This window comes from Lynx rufus, unplaced genomic scaffold (assembly GCF_022079265.1).
Source record: "Lynx rufus isolate CCGP_SWC_20201006 ecotype Redwood Valley unplaced genomic scaffold, mLynRuf1.p SCAF_1, whole genome shotgun sequence".
In the NCBI taxonomy this organism is placed as follows: Eukaryota; Metazoa; Chordata; class Mammalia; order Carnivora; family Felidae; genus Lynx; species Lynx rufus.
The window spans coordinates 121,264,684-121,285,941 of NW_025814823.1; the positions used below are offsets into that span (position 1 = coordinate 121,264,684).

Sequence of the window (21,258 nt, forward strand, 5' to 3'; positions counted from 1 at the left end):
CTCATCACCCCAAGAAGAAACTCCATACCCATTAGCAGTCACTACCCACTCTTTTCCTCCTTGTCCATGGCAACCATTAATCTATTTTCCATCCTGTGGATTTACCAATTCTGCAAATTTCAAATAAAATGACTCCTACAATATGTAGCCTTTTGTAACTGGCTTCTTCCACTTAGCATAATGTTTTCAAGCTTCACCCAAGTTATAGCACGGGTCAGAATTTCTTTCATTTTTATGGCTGAATAATATTCCCTGTATAAGTATACCACAATTGGTTATATATTCATCAAGTGATAGACATTTGGTTTCCACATTCTGCCTATTATGAATAATGGTGCTATAAACACTCCTGTATAAGTTTTTGTGTTTTCACAAAACACGTATGTTTTCAATATTGTACAGAATTGCTGGGTCAAGTGGTAACTCTGTTTCTTTTCTGAGGCACTGAAAAACTGGTTTCCATAACAGCTGTACCACTCACATCCCTATCAGTGCTGTGTAGGGCTCCGCTTTCTCCCCACCCTTTCCAACACTTGCTACCATGTGTCTTCTTTATTATAGCCATCCTAGCCATCAAGCCACACTTGAAGTGGTATCTCATTGTGATTGTGATTTGCACTTCTGGATGAATAACGATGTTGAGCATCTTTTGATGCACCTGTTGACCATAAACCTACGTTTCTGGAGGAATATCTACTCAAACTTTTTGCCCATGTTTTAGTTAGACTTTTTTAAGATTCAAGTATAATTAACATACAGTGTTAGATTAGTTTCAGGTGTACAATATGATTCAACAATTCTATATGTTACTTAGTGCTCATCACAATAAGTATACACTCTCATGTATTATGGATATATATATTATCGGATATATGGTTTACAAGTATCTTCTCCCATTCTCTGGAGTGTCTTTTGACCTTCTTGACAGTCCTTTGAAGCACAAAAGTTTTTAATTTTGATGTCAATTTCACCTATTTTGTCTTTTGTTGCTTGGACTGTGGGGTCACATCTAAGAAATCACTACCGGGGCGCCTGGGTGGCTCAGTCGGTTAAGCGTCCGACTTCGGCTCAGGTCACGATCTCGCGGTATGTGAGTTCGAGCCCCGCATCGGGCTCTGTGCTGACTGCTCAGAGCCTGGAGCCTGTTTCAGATTCTGTGTCTTCCTCTCTCTCTGACCCTCCCCCATTCATGCTCTGTCTCTCTCTGTCTCAAAAATAAATAAAAGTTAAAAAAAAATTAAAAACAAAAAAGAAATCACTACCTAATCCAAGATCATAAACATTTTTGCCTATGTTTTCTCCTAAAAGTTTTATAGTCTTAACTCTCATTTAGGTCTTTGATCCATTTTGAATTAACTTTGTATTTTTTGTGAGACAGAAATCCAACTTAATGCTTTCGTTTGTGGATATCCAGTTGTGACAGCACCAATTTTTGAGGAGAATATTCTTTCCTCATGGAATAGTCTTGGCATATAGCTTTTTAAAATCCTCCTTAAAGGTTCTATAGCTTGATGGTGGTCCTGGTTCCACAACTGTGTCAAAACTCTTTGAAATGTACATTTAGAACAATAAAATTATTGTATGTAAATAACACTCAATAAACCTAACAACTTTCACATATAGGACAAATAAGGGATCACATGCTTCACAAACACTATACTATCTGTAATAAAGACAAACTGGAAACCATCTGAACCTCTATCAAAAAAAATATTTAAACAGATGTAGAACAATCACAGGATTGAATACCATGCAACAGTACAAAGGAATAAGCTAGGTTTTATATATATTAAATGGATCAAGTTCTGTTAAGCAAAAAAGATTAGTGTACAATGGCTGACACGGAATGAAAGCAACTATGTAAAAAAAGACATACAAAACCAGGCTATACAGGCTCTGTGAATATACATGTAGTACCTAATGGTATCTCTTAAAAGTCTGGAAGAATACTTAGCACACTGATAACACTCGCTGCCTTTGGAGAGAACAAACAGGCCCCAAGACTGAACAGGGTGATCAGAAAGGAGTTGACAAAAATGAAGTATTGGGACCTCATCAAAATAAAAAGCTTCTGCACAGCGAAGGAAACAATCAGCAAAACTAAAAGGCAATCGACAGAATGGGAGAAGATATTTGCAAATAACATATCAGATAAAGGGTTAGTATCCAAAATCTATAAAGAATTTATCAAACTCAACACCCAAAAAACAAATCATCTAGTGAAGAAATGGGCAAAAGACATGAATAGACACTTCTCCAAAGAAGACATCCAGATGGCCAAATGACATGTGAAAAAGTGCTCCACATCACTCATCATCTGGGAAATACAAATCAAAACCACAATGAGGTACCACCTGACACCTGTCAGAATGGCTAACATTAACAACAACTCAGGCAACAACAGATGTTGGCAAGGATGTGGAGAAAGAGAATCTCTTTTGCACTGCTGGTGGGAATGCAAGCTGGTGCAACCACTCTAGAAAACAGTATGGAGGTTCCTCAAAAAGTTAAAAATAAAACTACCCCATGACCCAGCAACTGCACTACTAGGCATTTATCCAAGGGATACAGTGTACTGTTTTGAAGGGACACATGCACCCCCATGTTTTTAATTTTTTTTTTCAACGTTTATTTATTTTTGGGACAGAGAGAGAGAGCATGAACAGGGGAGGGGCAGAGAGAGAGGGAGACACAGAATCGGAAACAGGCTCCAGGCTCTGGGCCATCAGCCCAGAGCCCGACGCGGGGCTCGAACTCACGGACCGCGAGATCGTGACCTGGCTGAAGTCGGACGCTTAGCCGACTGTGCCACCCAGGCGCCCCAGCACCCCCATGTTTTTAACAACACTATCAACAACAGCCAAAGTATGGAAAGAGCTCAAATGTCCATCGATGGATGAATGGTTAAAGATGTGGTATATATATATACAATGGAGTATTACTCAGCAATCAAAAAGAATGACATCTTGCCATTTGCAACTATGTGGATGGAACTAAAGGGTATTATGCTAAGCAAAATTAGTCAGAGAAAGACAAATATCATATGGCTTTACTCCTATGAGGACTTTAAGATACAAAACAGATGAACATAAGGGAAGGGAAGCAAAAATAAAAACACAGACGGGGACAAAACATAAGAGACTTTTAAATATAGAGAACAAACAGAGGGTTACTGGAGGGGTTGTGGGAGAGGGGATGGGCTAATGGGTAAAGGGCTTAAGGAATATTCTCCTGAAACCATTGTTGCACCATGTGCTAACTAATTAGAAGTAAATTATAAAAAATAAATTATAGAGGGAAAAAAAAGGCAAGGAGTTGAATGCTGCTATTTTCCCCCATAGAGAAATCTACTTATTAACTACTTGTGTGATTACAGATTAATAATGTGTAACTTATGTAGTTGTAAACAGAGGTTGTAAGTATGCAATCAAAACTTTTTAATGTATGAGCTCATATGTGCATCCCTGCACCCAATACACACACACGCACGCGCACACACACACACACACACACACACACACACACACAGGGGGGGTCTTACCAGTTTGGATTTTCCACACTTTCCCGGAAGACAGACTCTTCCTTCATGGATGCATACTGTGTCCATGTAAGACAGTGACTCCGTATAGCCATGTTTCTTTCCTGAGGATTGAGCCACGATTCCTCTTCCAACTGGATACTAGGTACCTTTAAAATGCTCACCTGTCCAACAGAGAGTGGGTGGCTTTCTCAAATGAGGAAGGCTACAGAAGGATGGAGTCCAGAGTTGCTTTTAGTCTTGGATAATTAAGAGGACAAGTGATCCTGATATACAAATGATGGCTCACCAATGGCTGTGACTTCTTGATAATCAAACATACCATGACCTTACTAAATGCTGGTGAGGACATGCAAATGACCCAGGATTTATGCGAGCTGTATAGTCTCTGGCCTGATTTCCCTAACTGCTAAACACTAAGCAAATTATCAGCCTCCTTCGTGTCTCCTCCAGGGCTGGTTATGGCCTTCTTAAATTGATGGACACTAATTGGGCCCACTTATGGGCTCACATGCAAGACAATATCAGATAAAATATTTTCTTCATTTTAAACTCTGTCCAATACCTTGAAATGTATGTTTTCTGAGGTGGAGGAGACATGGGAAACTACAAAGGCAGCACTGTACAAGTCAGAGGTGTCCTTAAATTATTTAAGAATTGAGATACAAGACAAAGTTGAATGTCTTTTTAAATAATAGATTCAAAGGGTGTATATAGGGCAAAGGCATGGTATACAACCTGTAGAAAAAGCCAGTCATAATTTGTTGTATTCACTGCAACACATTTTAGCATCTGGAAAATAAAGTTCTTTTTCACTGTCATATCAGCCTTCTTTCCTCCAAAGAATATGACAGAATCTTAATCCAGGATAAGGAAGTGATAGAAGCCATCACTCTTTCTAATACAGCAAACAAGCACAGCAATATCATCTGCAAGCTAACTGGCTTCTACATCACCAAAGCAATCAATTCTGGGTAGAAATAATGATCTGAGACATTTTAAGACGTGCACATCAAGATGTTCTCCTCTTGGGGCGCCTGGGTGGCTTGGTCGGTTAAGCGTCCGACTTCGGCTCAGGTCATGATCTCACGGTCCGTGAGTTTGAGCCCCGCGTCGGGCTCTGTGCTGACAGCTCAGAGCCTGGAGCCTGTTTCAGATTCTGTGTCTCCCTCTCTCTCTGACCCTCCCCTGTTCATGCTCTGTCTCTCTCTGTGTCAAAAATAAATAAACATTAAAAAAAAAAGAAAAAAGATGTTCTCCTCTTATTTCCTGATGATTCAAAAAGGACTCTTGTCAATAATCCCTCCATGATTCAAGCAATGTTATTAAAAATTCCCACTTACCTCTGCCAACAATCACCAGAGTGCTTAAGGATTTCAAAGAGAGAAAACAACTTGCTATCATGAAGATTTCAACATCACCACCATTACTTTACAGAAATACAAAAAGACTTACAGAGAGCACTGAGAAGATTATAGACCCTGAAATAACTGTATTCTCTGACAGTGACACAGAATCTGAAGCTTTTATCTTCCTTGCTGAAGATGAGACTAAATATTTACCATCTGTTTACTTCTGATCATTCTTATCTAAGAATCTTATCTAACCACAGACAGATGAGAAAACATGGTCACTTCCTGCAAAATGTCCAAGACATCTTTAAAATAATTGTAGACCCTCTGGAAAACAGTGTGGAGGTTCCTCAAAAAATTAAAAATAGGCCTACCCTATGACCTAGCAATAGCACTGCTAGGAATTTACCCAAGGGATACAGGAGTACTGATGCATAGGGGCACTTGTACCCCAATGTTTATAGCAGCACTCTCAACAATAGCCAAATTATGGAAAGAGCCTAAATGTCCATCAACTGATGAATGGATAAAGAAATTGTGGTTTATATACACAATGGAGTACTACGTGGCAATGAGAAAGAATGAAATATGGCCTTTTGTAGCAACGTGGATGGAACTGGAGAGTGTGATGCTAAGTGAAATAAGCCATACAGAGAAAGACAGATCCCATATGTTTTCACTCTTATGTGGATCCTGAGAAACTTAACAGAAACCCATGGGGGAGGAGAAGAAAAAAAAAAAGAGGTTAGAGTGGGACAGAGCCAAAGCATAAGAGACTCTTAAAAACTCAGAACAAACTGAGAGTTGATGGGGGGTGGGAGGGAGGGGAGGGTGGGTGATGGGTAGTGAGGAGGGCACCTGTTGGGATGAGCACTGGGTGTTGTATGGAAACCAATTTGACAATAAATTTCATATATTGAAAAATAAATAAAAAATAAAATAAAATAAAATAATTGTAGACCATCTCTATGTCCACTAAGAGCCCTCCACAAAAGAGAAGCAGAAACAGGAGGGGGGAGAAAAAAACTATCTCCCGTGGCATCTGCCAAAACTGAGGTTAGATATGAGAGTGCTTTCTTCCTCTGAGGAGCTGTGAGATCCAACTGGGAAAGTTCTAACACGCCTGGACATCAGAAAATGCCATCTCTTTCCAGGACTGTGTGAAAATCACCCAGTGTCACACCAAATCTGATTAAATTTTAAAATGAATTTACCTTCCTTAAAATTTCTGGAACCACATTCTGACAGACTGCAATCCTCTTTCTATAGATGATCCCTGTTGACACATCTAGAAACAGAAAATTTTTACACTCAAAAAATGTTTTAAGGATATGTACTCCTATCCTAACGTCAACAAAACTTTTCATTTTGATGTCAGTTTTCTCTATGTAGAATTCCTAGAGAAAAATGTTTAACTCAAAACTCAGTATCCCTGACCACTTTTCTGGGCCAAATCATTCCAAATACACTTATCTGTAATCAAGGAATAAGGGTGAGGCAACTACTCACTCTGCATGCTCTAAAGTCAGAGAGAAAGAATCACAAACTGTTCACTGCTCTGGATTATCAATGTCAACACTCCAATGACAAGGGCCAATGAGACCTCTGCTCAAATCCAATACAGATGTTTTCACAAGAATATGGAGAATCTGATTCTGCCACATTCTGCACCAAACATGTTTTCAAGCACAGATTTCTGGGTACACAATGTAAACCTACAATTAATTATATTAGCCAAAGTCTTCACTCATAAAGAAACAGATTCCCTGTGACTGGCACTACTCTGTTTTGGAACAGAGTTTCCAAAAATGTAAAAAGCACACAATAAATGTGAATTAAGAAAAGGGGAGTCCAAGTCATAGAAAAAAATAAACTCTGAAGTATTCTCTTTTGGCCTGTAAATTACTGCGACTCAGCCAAGCTCCTGTAGGGTTTCTCAAATCTCTGGCTATAGTAGCCCGGACAATGCAAACATCCAGACTGCCCAGAAGCCACTGACAGGGTGAGGAGTGGGTTTGTCTCCTGCCACTGGCCTTCCTTCAGCCAGCTTATCCAATGTTTGCAGCACACCCACTTAAAATGGATTAGCCACTCCTGCAGGCAACGATGCTCCTGTCAATGGTAGAAATCGTAATTAATGTTCCTATACCACTTTGGAATACACATATTGTTCTTTCATTTGATCTTCATAACAACCTAAAGCGGGATTAATATTATTTTCCCATTTAATAAGCGAAGAAACAGAGCCTCGAAGAAGTTAGGTCATGCAGGGAGTAACAAAATCAAGGCTTGGAACCAGATTTCTCTGATGCCCCATCACAAGTTTCTCTCACACTGAGTGCAGACACATGAAAAAAATGTTTTTTAAAATCTATTAATAGAGTATGGACACAAAGAAAATACCTTCACAAGCAAAAGACAGTTTTTGTGTTTACCAAGCACAGAGAAGACTTCAGAGTCACGTAACAAACAGTGGCATCTCACACATTTTCTCAGAAGGCTCAAGAGTGTGTCAGAAGTGGGCCTGGGTGTCTCCAAATGTTTACACACTGATTATGTGCCTCACCAGAACTTCCTATGTGGCCCAGTTCTCAAGTCCAGGCAATGACAGTGAAAAATTATTCCAGGGAAATACAAACGACAGAGAGCAGTGGAGACTCCTACGCTCTAGTCTAGGGGTGAATAAACCTTTCCTGTAAAAGGCCAAATGGTAAATATTTTATGCTTTATGGTATGAACAGTCTTGTTGCAACAACTTAACTCTGCTCTTGTCGCCAAGAAGAAGCCATAGAAGATATGTAAACAAGTGGGCACGGCTGTATGTCAATAAAACTTTATTCACAAATACAAGCAGGACAAGCATAGCTTGCCCACCCCTGTGCTGGTCAGTATGGAATCATATTCTATAATACAATCACTTTACAATCACATCTTACATACATGCTACTAATCACAAATGTTTTGTCGTATATACAATGATACATGAATATATTATAGGGATATAGTCATGTGACCTTGGGCAATTTATTTAACCTCTCAGTACCTTGATTTCTTCATACATTAAAAGGCAGTAATAATAATACATATCCCAAACATTATTCTGCAGATTAAAGGAGTTAATAAGAGTGCCTGGCACATATTCAGTGCTCAGAAATGTTGGCTGTTACTATTGTCATCAGTCATTAATTGAGTGACAAAAGCATATTAAACAAGACTTCTACTGCTGCTTTAAATGCTGGGTACTCTTCTCTGTCACCTCAAATACAGAAATACACCTGTTCTCATATCTGTTTAAAAGGTAATAGGCTGGGGCACCTGGGTGGCTCACTCAGTTAAGCTTCCGACTCTTGATCTCAGCTCAGGTCATGATCTCACAGTTTGTGAGTTCAAGCCCCACATCTGGATCTGCGCTGACAGTGTGGAGTCTGCGTAGGATTCCCTCTCTCTCCCTCTCTCTGCCCTTCTCCCGTTCACTCTCTCTGTCTCTCTCTCAAAATAAAAAATAAACTCAAAAAAAGAAAAAAGAAAAATAGGCTACACACACACACACACCTTGACAAACATCACTATTACTTAATGATCATCACTGAAATGAGGTATATTCAGAGAACTTACCTCTTTTTTCCTCCACAGTTATTACAGAGATGACATTTTTATCCATGGGGTTGGGATACTAAATGAAAACACATAAAGAAGAATTACCATTCATCCTTAACCAAAATGAATTACCTCACAGTAACCACAGTTATTTGCAGGAACAGTAAATATTTTCCAAGCAACTCTAAGGCCAGTTTTCAATCAACGCCCTTCGTTGTACTACTTGGGCCTAGATAAGTAAGAAGCTATCATGAATTCAACTTGTATAAATCCAGGGGAAACCTTTAGATCCAATACAGCCCTGGGCAGAGAAGGGAGGGTGAGGTTAATCTAATTAATAAGTATTACTATTAGTATGGAACCAGCCTGGCCTAAATGAAGAGTGTCCTTGGTAGCAGGCACTGTGCTACATGCTTTACTCACTTACACGTTCTTGTTTATTTTTTTAAGTTTATTTATTTCGAGAGGGGGGTTGGTGGGGGGATGGGTGCAGAGAGAAAGAGAGAGAGAGAGAAAGAGAGAATCCCCAGCTGGCTCCATGCTGTCAGCATGGAGCCTGCCGTGGGGCTCGATCTCACAAACGATGAGATTGTGACCTGAGCCAAAATCAAGAGTTGGATGCTCAACTGACTGAGCCACCCAGGTGCCCCTACATAACCTTGTTTAAATCCCAAAACAGCTTCTCTGCTGTGGCTGGGTCATATGTTATCATTACTTCATCTGCCAGAAACAGAAACTGGATAAAGGTTAGAGTTTAGGGTCACCCAGCTAGTTAGTGGGAGAGGCGTGAAATTAAACCAGGCCTAATACACAGTGAACCTTCCACTATGATTGGGTACCACTGCCTGGCAGCTGGTTTAGCATCAGAGGAAAATAATCAGAAGTAGTCTACTCCAGGTGCTCAATGATCATTTATCTATTAATTGCCCAGAAAGACAATTTGGATAAAAGAAGGCTGGAAAAAGCTATCATTTTTGTCACAGGCAGTTTACATACATTATTTCATTTTAATTCTCAAAACAATACCATGAGGTAAATACTGCTTTTTCCCTTTCACATGTGAAAAATAAGGCCCGGATAAACTAAGTAATCTGCTCAAAATCACCCAGCTAGTTAGGACTGAGATTATAATCTACCCACAGATATTTTCTATTGCCTTCTAAACCTGCCTACCTAACCTACCCTTGAATGACCTCAGAATTACTCAAATCCAACCCTTTCCATTGCTCAGGTGCAAAGAGAAAGACTTCAGGGGTGAAAGTGACTTCCCCATAAGACAAGGGGGTCCCTGGTCCAAGCCTGCAGAGCACTCCTTGGGCTCTTTGCCCAAAGACTTACACTGCTTCATCATGTGATCAAACCTGCAAAGAAAATGACAGGAAGTCTTATCCAAGACATCAACAAGTGCCGAAGGGGAAGGAGAGCAGTGAAAAGGCTGAAAAGCAGGAAAAGGGGGGCCTTCTACTTGATGAACTTGAGCTTCAAGTCTCTGGAACCCCAGGAAGTGGTATATGTTACCCAGGGTGTGGGTCTCCCATATCTCACACAGGTACCTGCATGCACACGTGTGGGTGGGGGGGGGGGGGGGGGGCGGGGGAGGGGAGGGGGTTGGCTAACTGATTGATTTCACAGAAAAGGGTCCATTACCTACGTTATTAAAGATATCTGTGGCCCCAAAAGACACTGGATGAGAACAGAGACTCTATGAGAACAGGAATATGATCCATTTCAGTCACTCCTGTATCTCTACCACTAGCACAGTGTATGACATATAGTAGGCACTCAATAAATTTTTGCTGAATGAATGAATGATTAGGAAGATGAACCTCGCTCCCTAGGGGGCCAATTTAGAAAATAAACCTTATTTTGTTTGGAGAATGATCTATGAAGGGAACAGATGATCAGTTCTCTCTGGTCAGCCCTCAGTAGCCTTGACACTTCATCATTCCCATCCTGGCAACTGCAATCTTGATGAGTAATCAAAAAAACTGAGTTTTATGTATTCATTCATTCATTCATTTTTGCTCCAGAAAAAAAATGCTCAAAATTATGGCCACTGCTTTCTTGAAGTTTAACTTTCAGATAGTGTCCATTAGGTAGGATCAAGTTTAGCTATTCTGTTCCTTGCAAGGGGCCTCACTTACAGAGCACCCCTCAAGCAAGGAAGGTATCTGAGCCTCACACAGATCCCTTGAATTGTGTGTTTGTGTGTGTGAATAGAAACTTTTGTGCCAAGATAAAATGCAAGTCTGAAAGTATTTCCTTGACTAGTCCTAGTCTGTTCGTTTTGCATTCATCAATACACCCTGAATGAATATTACAAATACACTGTAAGTTGTAGGAAGATTACTAAATTATGGAGGAGATCTGAAATGTAACCACCAGAGGAGGAGACTGATAAAAGCTTTCAAGTTCTAATTGCTTCACTAAATTATCAGTAAAATTCCCAAAGAATATGAACTCAGAAACTTCACACTTTAACATAATTTTAAGATTTTCTTATTAAGCCAAAGAGCATTGACTGAAACAATAGTGAAAATTCTTCATTTAAGAGGTTTTGAGTACCTACCATGCCAGGCACTGTTCTAGGCACTGAGGATATAGTAATGAAATAAAATTGCAGCCTCTTACAGAGTTTACGTGTTAGTTGGGGAAAAAAAAAACAAGAAAAAAATAAACATATCAGGAGAAAATAAATCAAACTAAGGGATAATAAGGAGATGAGAAATTGTGGAAAGGTGTCATCATAAAATACTTAAGGGTCACTCAACAGACAATGCTTGTAAATAACAAGTAAAATGAAGGTTTTATTAGCCAAACACAAGAGATCCTGAATGGGAAAAGAAATGAGAGGTTTGTTTACAATAACTAAATACCATGACATGAAAGGCATATATTTTAACTTTTTTAAAATGAAAGATTTATTATGTTGAGGCTCCCCCTATCTGGCATTACTTGAAATGATCTGATGCCACCTTGTGGTAACTTGAATATTCATGATTTAATTCACGAACATTTTTCTGAACTCTGGTTCACAAGGGGTTGAGAGAGGGAACGCTCTCAAAGACGGTCATCAACAGGAATGCCAATTTGGGAAGGCAGGAAGCAGTGGACAGGTTTCTCTGGACATTTTTTCCAATGCGGTGTGACACTGGAACGGATCAAGCTAGGTCAGGATTAAGACCATCAAAGACTTACTGAGTATGCACTGTTCTACTATGCCCATGCCTGTATTAGAGGCTGCCATATGTATTATCTCATTTAGTACTTCCCCAAGCGAGTAAACCAATCAACAACTATTAAGATAAGGAGTCTCTGCATGAAAGGCATAATGGCAATGGCATTAACAGGGTCACACGGATTGGATTTTCCAATCCCCACTCCACGCTGGGGACTCTCATGGAAGCAAAGTGGTGTGAACACCCAGGTATCTGCCCAAAATGTGTGCCATCTCTGAACCTGGCTCAGTGGATCATAAGCTGCAGTCGCACAAAAATAATTACCACATGGGGGGCTGTGTACAGTCACCACATATGCCATATATTCTGGCTGACTTAAGGGATCTTCCAAGGTATACTTCACTTCATTTTGAACTTATTCATGAGTTTACGTTCTTTACCAAATGTGTAAACTAACTCCTTTTCCTTTTCCTGAGATACAAATCTATTGCAAATACCACAGTCTAACAAGGGTAAAATGGAGACTCTTCTACATTGTCATATATCTTGCTTTCAATTACTTTTTACACATCAATGGGTAAGAGGCCTAAATAAGTAAATAAATAAAAGGTTAGAGGCCAAAAACTGCAAAACACTGGGTAAAAAGAGAAAATACACATTAAGACAAACACAGAGCTATGAAAAGTGAGAGGCCAAAAAATGGAGTCCATCCAATTACAGGAATTAACAGTCACTCTATTTGTGGGAAGAGTTTCATGACGATATAGTTATTTACCTTTCTTACTTACAAGGGAAAAGTATACAAGCTTTCATAAAGCTTACTGTTAAGAGTAAGGACTTTTTAAAATACCAACTTTCCAAAAGGCTCAGAAGTTAATGCCTGCCTTTTAGAATACCCCCTCCCAAAAAAGAGTCAATGACCTCCAAAGGAGCCATTGTGTACCAACTTCTAAATGGCATCCAAGAGAGGACAAGGAAGCAACTCAGCGACAGAGCTGTGTTAGTCCTACAAAGGCCAAGAGGACCTAAAATAAGTCTGTATGTTAACACTTCTGTTTCATAAGCATTATGAGAATCTTTGCTCCTCAGGCTGCTTCCAAACATCCACATGCAAAGCAGGGGAGCTGCAGAAAAGAGATGTGGCATTTTAGTTAAACAAAAACATCACCAGGGACTGTGCCAAGTTTCCTTTATGACCTACATGCAATAGTCTATCTTAGAGGAAAGCAAAGTTGATTTCATACAAAGATCAAATGAATCATCGATTAGTCAAAATTTCAATGTTCAAGGACAAAACATTTTTAAGTCAATAAATTTCTGAATGCTTGTGCATCAGCCTTTCAGGACAATGGGATGATGAAGGAGAAAGAACAAAGGACAAGCAGACACACAGACCATGATGCTGCCGTCTCTGGAGCCGGGGCGATGGACCACCAGAGGACACGCAAGGCCGTTCTGCCTGGAACAAGTTATGATTCTAAACAAAGGCCAACGACGTCACATCACCTTTATTCATTCAAAAATGTCCTAATAATTGGCAATGACAACGTGAAGTTTCTTTGAAAGAAAATAATTGTGACACAAAGGAAAAGCCTCGTATCTCAACATTAAATGCATACATAAACCAGATGCATTTAAAGATAAAAAGTCTACAAAATACCCGACCAGTACTCTTTCAAAAGTGCTAGGGTCGGTCCGGAAATTTAAAAAAATAGAGGATCTGTCCCACACTGGGGGAGACTAAGACAGGACAACTAAATGCAATGTGGGATCCTGGACTGACTCCTAGACTGGAAAAAATGCTATTAGTTGACTACTGCCAAATCTGAATAAAGTCTGTAGATCAGTTAACATTTTATCAATGCTAATTCCCTGGCTTTAAAAACTATACAGTGGTTTGGGGAAGCTGGGTAAAGGCTACCCTGGAATTCTTTGTTTTGCAACATTTTTTAAGTCAAATTACAGTTGAGCCTTGAACAACAGGGGTTTATACAGTGTGGGTCCACTTCCATGTGGGTTTTTTTCCAATCAGGACAGTACTGTAAATGCATCCTTATGCCTTTCTCAACATTTTTTTCTCTAGCTCTCCAACCATCAAAATACAGTATATAATATATATATAACATACAAGATATGTGTTAATTGACTGTTCATTTCATCTGTAAGGTTTACAGTCAACAGCAGGCTACTAGTAGTTAAATTTGGGGGGGGGGGTCTAAAGTCACATAGATGCAGATTTTCAACTGTGTGGGGGCCAGTGTCCCTAAACATCATGTTGTTTAGGGTCAACTGTATTTCTAAATGAAAACTTAAGAAAAAAAAACAAAGTTAAAATTAAAATACAGAATGCTGGAAACAATTGAGTTTTAAAACCAAGAGACTTCAGTCTGAAACCCATCTGTGAGAGTCTTGGGCAAAATGCTTTAATCTCAGCCTGCCTTAGTTTCTCCATCTGTGAAAATAGGGGGGGAAAATCCATCTCAGAGAGTTGTCACAGAAATTAAAGGGAACAATTTTATGTAAAGTGTAACACCTGGCATCATGCAGGTTCTCAATAAACAGTAGCAGTTTCTTGCTGATGAAGAATGAAAGGCTACATTTTTTAAAACTCAGTTTCAGGACTTCAGTGCTTATCTTGCAATTTACTGTGGTGTGGTATTAAAGCATACTCCTAGTATCCATCTGCAAACTAAATATATGTAGGTGATGATTTAAGAGTCTTTAGAGGGGTGCCTGGGTGGCTCAGTCAGTTGAGCATCCGACTTCGGCTCAGGTCATGAGCTCACGGTCCGTGAGTTCGAGCCCTGCGTCGGGCTCTGTGCTGACAGCTCAGAGCCTGGAGCCTGTTGCAGATTCTGTGTCTCCTTCTCTCGCTGACCCTTCCCCATTCATGCTCTGTCTCTGTCTCAAAAATAAATAAATGTTAAAAAAAATTAAAAAAAAAATCATTAGAACAGGGGCACCTGGCTCAGTCGGCTGAGCATCAGACTTTGGCTCAAGCCCCACATCGGGCTCTTTGCTGACAGCTCAGAGCCTGGAGCGTGCTTCGCATTCTGTGTCTCCTCTCTCTCTCTGCCCCTCCCCGACTCACACTCTGTCTCTCTCAAAAATAAACATAAAAAAAATTTTTTTAATAAATAAATAAAATAAAAATCATTAAAAGATATTTCTTTTCCTAGAATAAAACTTCAAAGCTCATGCTTTCCCAATTCAGAGTCCATGTGACAAGAACTCCTGACAATCCCTCCCTACTAGCATTAGGGAAGGCATTGAGTCAGGAAAGTACTAGAGAGTACTGACATTTTTGAAAAGGCAACAAAGTCTTTCTAAGCACTCTAAAAGCTCTCATAGATTAAGAATTAAAAATGGGGGTGACTGGTTGGCTCAGTCAGTGGAGTGTGTGATCTCAGGGTTGTGAGTTCGACCCCATGGTGGGTGTCGAGATTACTTAAAAATAAAATATTATTTAAAAAGATAGGATCCTTTCCTCACACTCTGTATCTGTAACATGCCCCTGAGAAAGCATTTATCACAAAAACTAATGTATTTCCTCTGTCCCCTTGAGGGCTGGGGCCATGTTTTATTTATCTCATCTCCTAGAGGCAAAAAGATGCACACTTACTATAAGTGTCCATTAATAGAACTAGGAAAAGTTTTACTGCCAGTACTTTAATAGTTAATAATCATCCTACCTTTTATAAACTTATTAAGCCACAACCACCAATAGATAAGTTTCCAAGTACAGTTTATGATTTAAATAACATTTAAAAAACAAGTCAGAATTCAAATGTGCACCTTTATTCCTGTTCTTTCTTCTCTTTATTACTCCAAGTTGGTAAAGGTTTCTGCAGACTACTCCTCTCAGCTTTTTATTTTCAGGTTCATGGAATAAATGTAAGAAATTATTATTGTTAGTATTACTCTCAAGATTTTTAACAAGTACTGTACTTCAAAAGCACCTACTGTGTGCCAATGCATGCAACTATGTGCGTTATCCTCTTAATTTCCCCCAACAATTCCAGAAGACAGTGACTATTATCTTACTCTGGAGATGAGGAAACCGAGGCATAGAAAAAGAGCTGACTTGCCCAAACTCACACAGCTAGAAGCACTCGGTCCCCCCGGCTGATGTCAGAGCCCGTACTCTTCCCGTTTGCACCATTCTGCTTCGTGTCGTACCTAATCTTCTTCTAGGAGAATTGAGGATAGGAAGATAAAAGAAAGACTATTACAGCGTAAGTAAAAAGATAAACAACCATTATGTTAAACGAGGCTTATCATTCATCAAAACATGGATTTTGGAAATATGGGTTTACCCCAAGTATTTCAGGAGCTCTGCAGGAAGAGATGTTCTATACAACTAAGTGTCAGATTTGCAAGGGAGAAAAGATAGGATCAGAAATGGAAACATTATTAATTGCCCAATCAACTTTCTACTCTAAATGGAAATAGCCATTCATAAATCGCCTTTATGAGTGTAAGGGTAAACACTCAAACCATTTGTTCAGCACATCAGGCTCCTGGCGAGAATAAATAAAACCCGAGGCCGCTGTGTTGAAGCAAAGAAATTATTTTGATCTGTCCATTTTATTACAATACCCTAAGTAAGGACATGTTACTGAGACCCACAACAACTTCAGTGTGAAATCACATAGGGCCAAATTCCTGAATAGTGCATTTCCTTATCCACTCAGCAAGGATTTGGTGAGCACCTACTATGTTCCAGGATCTCTTTGGGTGCTTGTGATGCATGAGGAATAAATGGTAGAGTGTAAGCCCATGAACCTCACACTCTATTCACCACGATTCTTTGGCCTACAGCACAGAAAGAAAATTAACCTGAACAACTCTATAGTACAAAAAACTCTTAATGTCTCTGGCCTTATTTGAGAATAAAAAAGAAAATAAAAAAGAAAATAAAAAATAAAAAGAAAAAAGAAAACCCCTCTGGGTCCTTTTTAATAACTTTAAGTTTCAAATAGACAAAACTGAACAAGTGTTTGAATCTAACTGGTGAACGCAAGCTCAGTAAACAGACTGGCGTGAGCTTGTAAGAGATGAGTGAGCTTCTAGACTGCTACACTCATCCATGCAACTTTGTGTTCTCTTTGTAGCTGGTTTTAAATAAAGGAAAGAAACAGCTATAAGTGATAAGACCTAGAAAGGTAAGAGATCATACAAAGAAAGAAACCAAAATACACTGTCAGGCACACTGACAATATACCTCATGGAAACTACAGTTTAGCATCTGATAAATAAACCATTTTGGGTTTCATAGCATACCTACATAAGAGTTCATTGGGAAACACTATATTCCATGAACAAAGAGTACTCTGCGGTGTTTGTTTTCAAGGTACCACTCAGCTTTGAAAGCATGTAGCTAGTATTTTGCCTGTGGTATCCAACAGGCAGGTGTAAGAAGAGCAAACATTCCTCAGGTTTTAAAAATAGTAGTATATTATAACTTGGAAGGCAAGTCCTAACATACCAAAAGACGTAGATCAGTAGACTCTATTTAAAATAGAACATTCTCAGCGCTGAAGCAGCTTCAAACATACCATTGTGAAAAATCAGATTAAATGCTTCCCAGAGATCCTCATATGATTGTCCCTTCTGCCAAGTGCCTTCCTTTGAAAAAAAATACATACAGACTAAAAGAAATATAAAAGTATGTTTAGCCAAAAAGATCATTCTTACTATCTTACACTTATAAAAAGCTAATGCTTGTCAGACTGTTACACATTTGATCCTCACAACACTCCTAGGAGATAGGTGGTAAGGTACATGGCATTGCTGTTTCACAGATATGAAATTAAGACAGCAGGTTTGCTGTATAGAGTTGTGCATGTTGCTCACTGCACAAGGTCTTCCAATCTAGCAGGCCGGTGGGCACAGGGCTACAGCCACCTAGAGGAAGGAGTGCTGAGACAGAACAGGCACCAGACTTGGGCCCCCACACCCAGGAAATGGCTAACAAGCCACAATAACCCAGTCTTCTAGCAATGCCTGCAGGTGCTGCTTGCCGTCAGAAACCAAGGCCAAATGCCAGAAGCCCCAAGCTCCAAACAAGCCCCCATGACCCAGTTTTCAACGAGTGTGATCCAGTTCAGACACTGTGCTAACTTTCCAGCACCAAAAGGGATGGACACTCCCCTGTGAAAACCCAACCACCTGAGCCAAGATAGACCCAGTGATGAATTTCCACTGAGTTTTCCCCTTATTCTAATACTAAAAATCACCCAGGGATAGGAACTTAACACGCTAATTAGACATGCAACTCAAGAAGAAGCAAGAAGCATTGACCTTTAAGTGCACAATCCACCCCCCCCCAAAAAAAAAAAAAAACAGAACAAAAGAAAAACCCACCCCTACACATTTGGACATCACCCTTTTCAGCCTAGGCCTCCTTAAAACCCTCCCAGACCTCTCCTTGGGAACCCAGCCTACAGACCCTGTGCTGTCTCCCTTCTACTGGAGCCAACCCAATAAAGCTTTGCCAGGAACTCCCACTTAGCCCTACTCAATTTCTATGGCTACCCCAAGAGCCTGATTGGGTAACAGCCATTCTTGCTAATTTGCATAAATGCCCCCATTTACCTTCCACTAGCCCCATTTACTGGGAGCTTGTGGGGTCGACCAGTAAGATGGTGCCTCTTTCTTTCTTTTTTTTCGATTTTATCTAAATCCAAGTTAGTTAACATAGAGTGTAATAATGGTTTCAGGAGTCTAATTTAGTGATTCATCACTTACATATGACACCCAGTGCTCATCCCAACAAGTGCCCTCCTTAATGCCCATCACCCATTTAGAAGATCCCCCCACCCCACACCCCTCCAGCAACACTCAGTTTGTTCTCTGTAATTAAGAGTATCTTGTGGTGTGCCTCCCTCTTTTTCTCTTATTTTTCCTTCCCTTCCTCTGTGTTCATTGTTGTGTTTCTTAAATTCCACCTATGAGTGAAATCATATATTTATGTTTCTCTGCCTTTAGATGATACCTCTTCTTAATTTGCACTAGGGCCCGATACAGACTGGTGAAAACTGTGTCCCTAGGCCACCCAAAAACTGCTTTTAAAGGGGAAGGCACAATGATGGCCATCCATCTACTGACTTCCAGCTCATGGCTGCAAGTAATGTAAGGCAAAAATTCTCACAGCAAACGGATTTATTGACATCTCATAATTTAGTGACTCACGTAGCCCCTTCCAGGGATCTCTAAGGCACTCTCTGAAGGAGTGCTTTGTGAATAGAAAGAATGGAAATGTATGGGGCTCAGGAGTGGCTGAGCCGGTTGAGCGTCTGACTTCAGCTCAGGTCATGATCTCACAGTCCATGAGTTCAAGCCCTGCACTGAGCTCTGTGTTGACAACTCAGAGCCTAGAGCCTGGAGCCTGCCTTAGATTCTGTGTCTCCCTCTCTCTCTCTGCCCCTCCCCTGCTCGCACTCTCTCTCTCTCTCTCTCAAAAATAAATAAATATTTTTTAAAAATAAATTTAAAAAAAAGAAAGAATGGAAGTGTAGTATCATCTGCAGTGCTTACATCAATCCACTGCTAGGTCTTTTCTGAAAATGCTCTCCTTTCCCTGAAACTCTACCTTCCAAAATATCCTCCTCAGTCCTTATTTACTATGTGCCAGGCACTTTGCCAAGTTTTTTACAAGCAACCTTCCACACTGTAACTGAATGCAGCTAAGTGACTTCAGCTAGAAGACACTGGCACACAAAAACCACCCAGCTGAGCCCAGTCAACAGAATTATGAGAATGAAAGGTCTACCACTGCTTTAATCCACTGCATCACAGGGGTGATTTGTTACATAGCAACAGAAACCTGAGACACTATATTCTCTCACTGTACCACATATCAAAGCTATACCCCTACATCAGGCACAACGGGTCCACCAAGATAAAATAAGTCCTGAGAATAGACAGAAGAAAACTGAAATCGGATAAAGAGCACAGCAAAGATGATTCTGGAACATTTTATCCCCTCAGTAGTCATCGGAATGCCTATTATGTGGAAGGCAGCACAGTCTGGGGGACTAGGGGTGTAGACTTAGGATTCAGATGTGCTGAAATCCTGGCTCTCCCAGCTGCTGGCCATGGGAACCTGGAAAAGATTCTCAAATCCTCTGAATCTCAGGTTTTCTACGTAATGAAATGGAAGTCAGTCCTAACTGCTTGCAGCTGCTGGAAGAGGTAAATACGATAATGTATGAAAGCACTTCCTCCCCCTCTCTTCTTGCCTGAGAAAGTCCTACTCACACATCAGCCATCATTTCACACAGGCCATTTGTTTGACAAAGCCTTTCCTCATGGCCACCCTGTGGGACCTTAGCAGGCCTTCCCCGCTATATTTGGTCCCAGTAACATAAACTTTCTCTGTAAATACATATCATCAATTTTAAGTATGTATTCATCTGTTGGCCATTTATTAACGTCAGCCTCACTTACAAGACACCATCAGCCCCATGAAAAGAGGGTCTATTTGTTGTGTCCTAGCACCGAGCCCAGTATACAGAAGAAAAGCTTTTAGCCCAGAAGCATGACCACATGAGCAATGCTCTCTAAAAGAGAGCATGTCATTGTGCTATGTGCTTCTGCAGGCATGAGTCTAAGAGAAAAAGAGATGTGCAGCAGTAACTATCCAATGCTGGAGAAGATAGTCAATGATTTTGATCTGGATCAAGTGCCCTTCCAGGTCTGACAAGGCAAAGATCAGCTCCTGAGGAGTGTAATCCAGAAGGCATTCCAAGGGGGCAGTGGCATTAGAGAATCCACACTCCCAACTTCCTAAGAAAAAATGGAGAGTTGTTGGGGTGCCTGGGTGGCTCAGTGGGTTGAGTGTCTGACTTCGGCTCAGGTCATGATCTCACAGTTTGTGGGTTTGAGCCCCGCTTCAGGCTCTGTGCTGACACCTCGGAGCCTGGAGCCTGTTTGAGATTCTGTGTCTCCCTCTCTCTCAAAAGTAAATAAACATAATTTTTTTTTAATGGAGAGTTGGCTGTTTCTCTTTTGGGCCCAGAAGTCTGGCCTAAGGCAAAGTCTACACTAGATCCACAATTCAAGCTTTCATTCATTTAGTCATTCATCAGTTATCCGATTTTTAGTGAGCACCTACTAGCTGCTAGGCACTATTCTAGATACTGAAGATCTATCAACAAGCTGACATTCTCCCCCAAAAAAGACTTCTATGGCAACACCATGTTACCCAGAGTCCTACAATCCTTGGCTTGGGTCCCGAACTGTATCACCTCCTCATGTGAAGGTCAGGTCTTATCACTTAAAAAATTAACTTCCTCGGGACCTGGGTGGCTCACTCCATTGAGCGACTGACTTCAGCTCAGGTCATGATCTTGTCATTCATGAATCCAAGCCCAGGGTTGAGCTCTGTGCTGAAAGCTCAGAGCCTGGAGCCTGCTTCAGATTCTGTATCTGCACACAGCACCCCCACCCCCACCCCCGCTGTCCTGCGCACGCGCTCTCTCAAAAATAAACACTAATTTAAAAAAAATTTAACTTCCTCTCCCCTTATCTCCCTTTGATGGCTTGTGGGTTGTATAAGGAGTGCACTGCTTGGTGGCTGCTACCCAAG

At 40.5% G+C, this 21,258-nt stretch overlaps 1 protein-coding gene across 6 annotated transcripts in view; it reads right to left on the reverse strand.

Annotated features, from left to right (window-relative positions):
• PRELID2 (PRELI domain containing 2) overlaps positions 1-21,258 on the reverse strand; it is a 63,241-nt gene that overhangs the window by 40,958 nt on the left and 1,025 nt on the right. For 3 of the 6 annotated variants that reach the window (XM_047086461.1, XM_047086474.1, XM_047086470.1), the window contains exons 2-4: positions 8,506-8,563; positions 6,105-6,178; positions 3,542-3,702 (exon numbers count right to left, since the gene is read on the reverse strand). In XM_047086461.1, the coding sequence (XP_046942417.1) occupies positions 3,542-3,702; positions 6,105-6,178; positions 8,506-8,563 (293 nt within the window). Of the gene's footprint in view, positions 1-3,541; positions 3,703-6,104; positions 6,179-8,505; positions 8,564-15,461; positions 15,532-15,764; positions 15,857-17,224; positions 17,295-21,258 lie in introns of all 6 variants that reach the window. The other 3 variants (XM_047086491.1, XM_047086482.1, XM_047086493.1) reach the window with 3 other exon arrangements.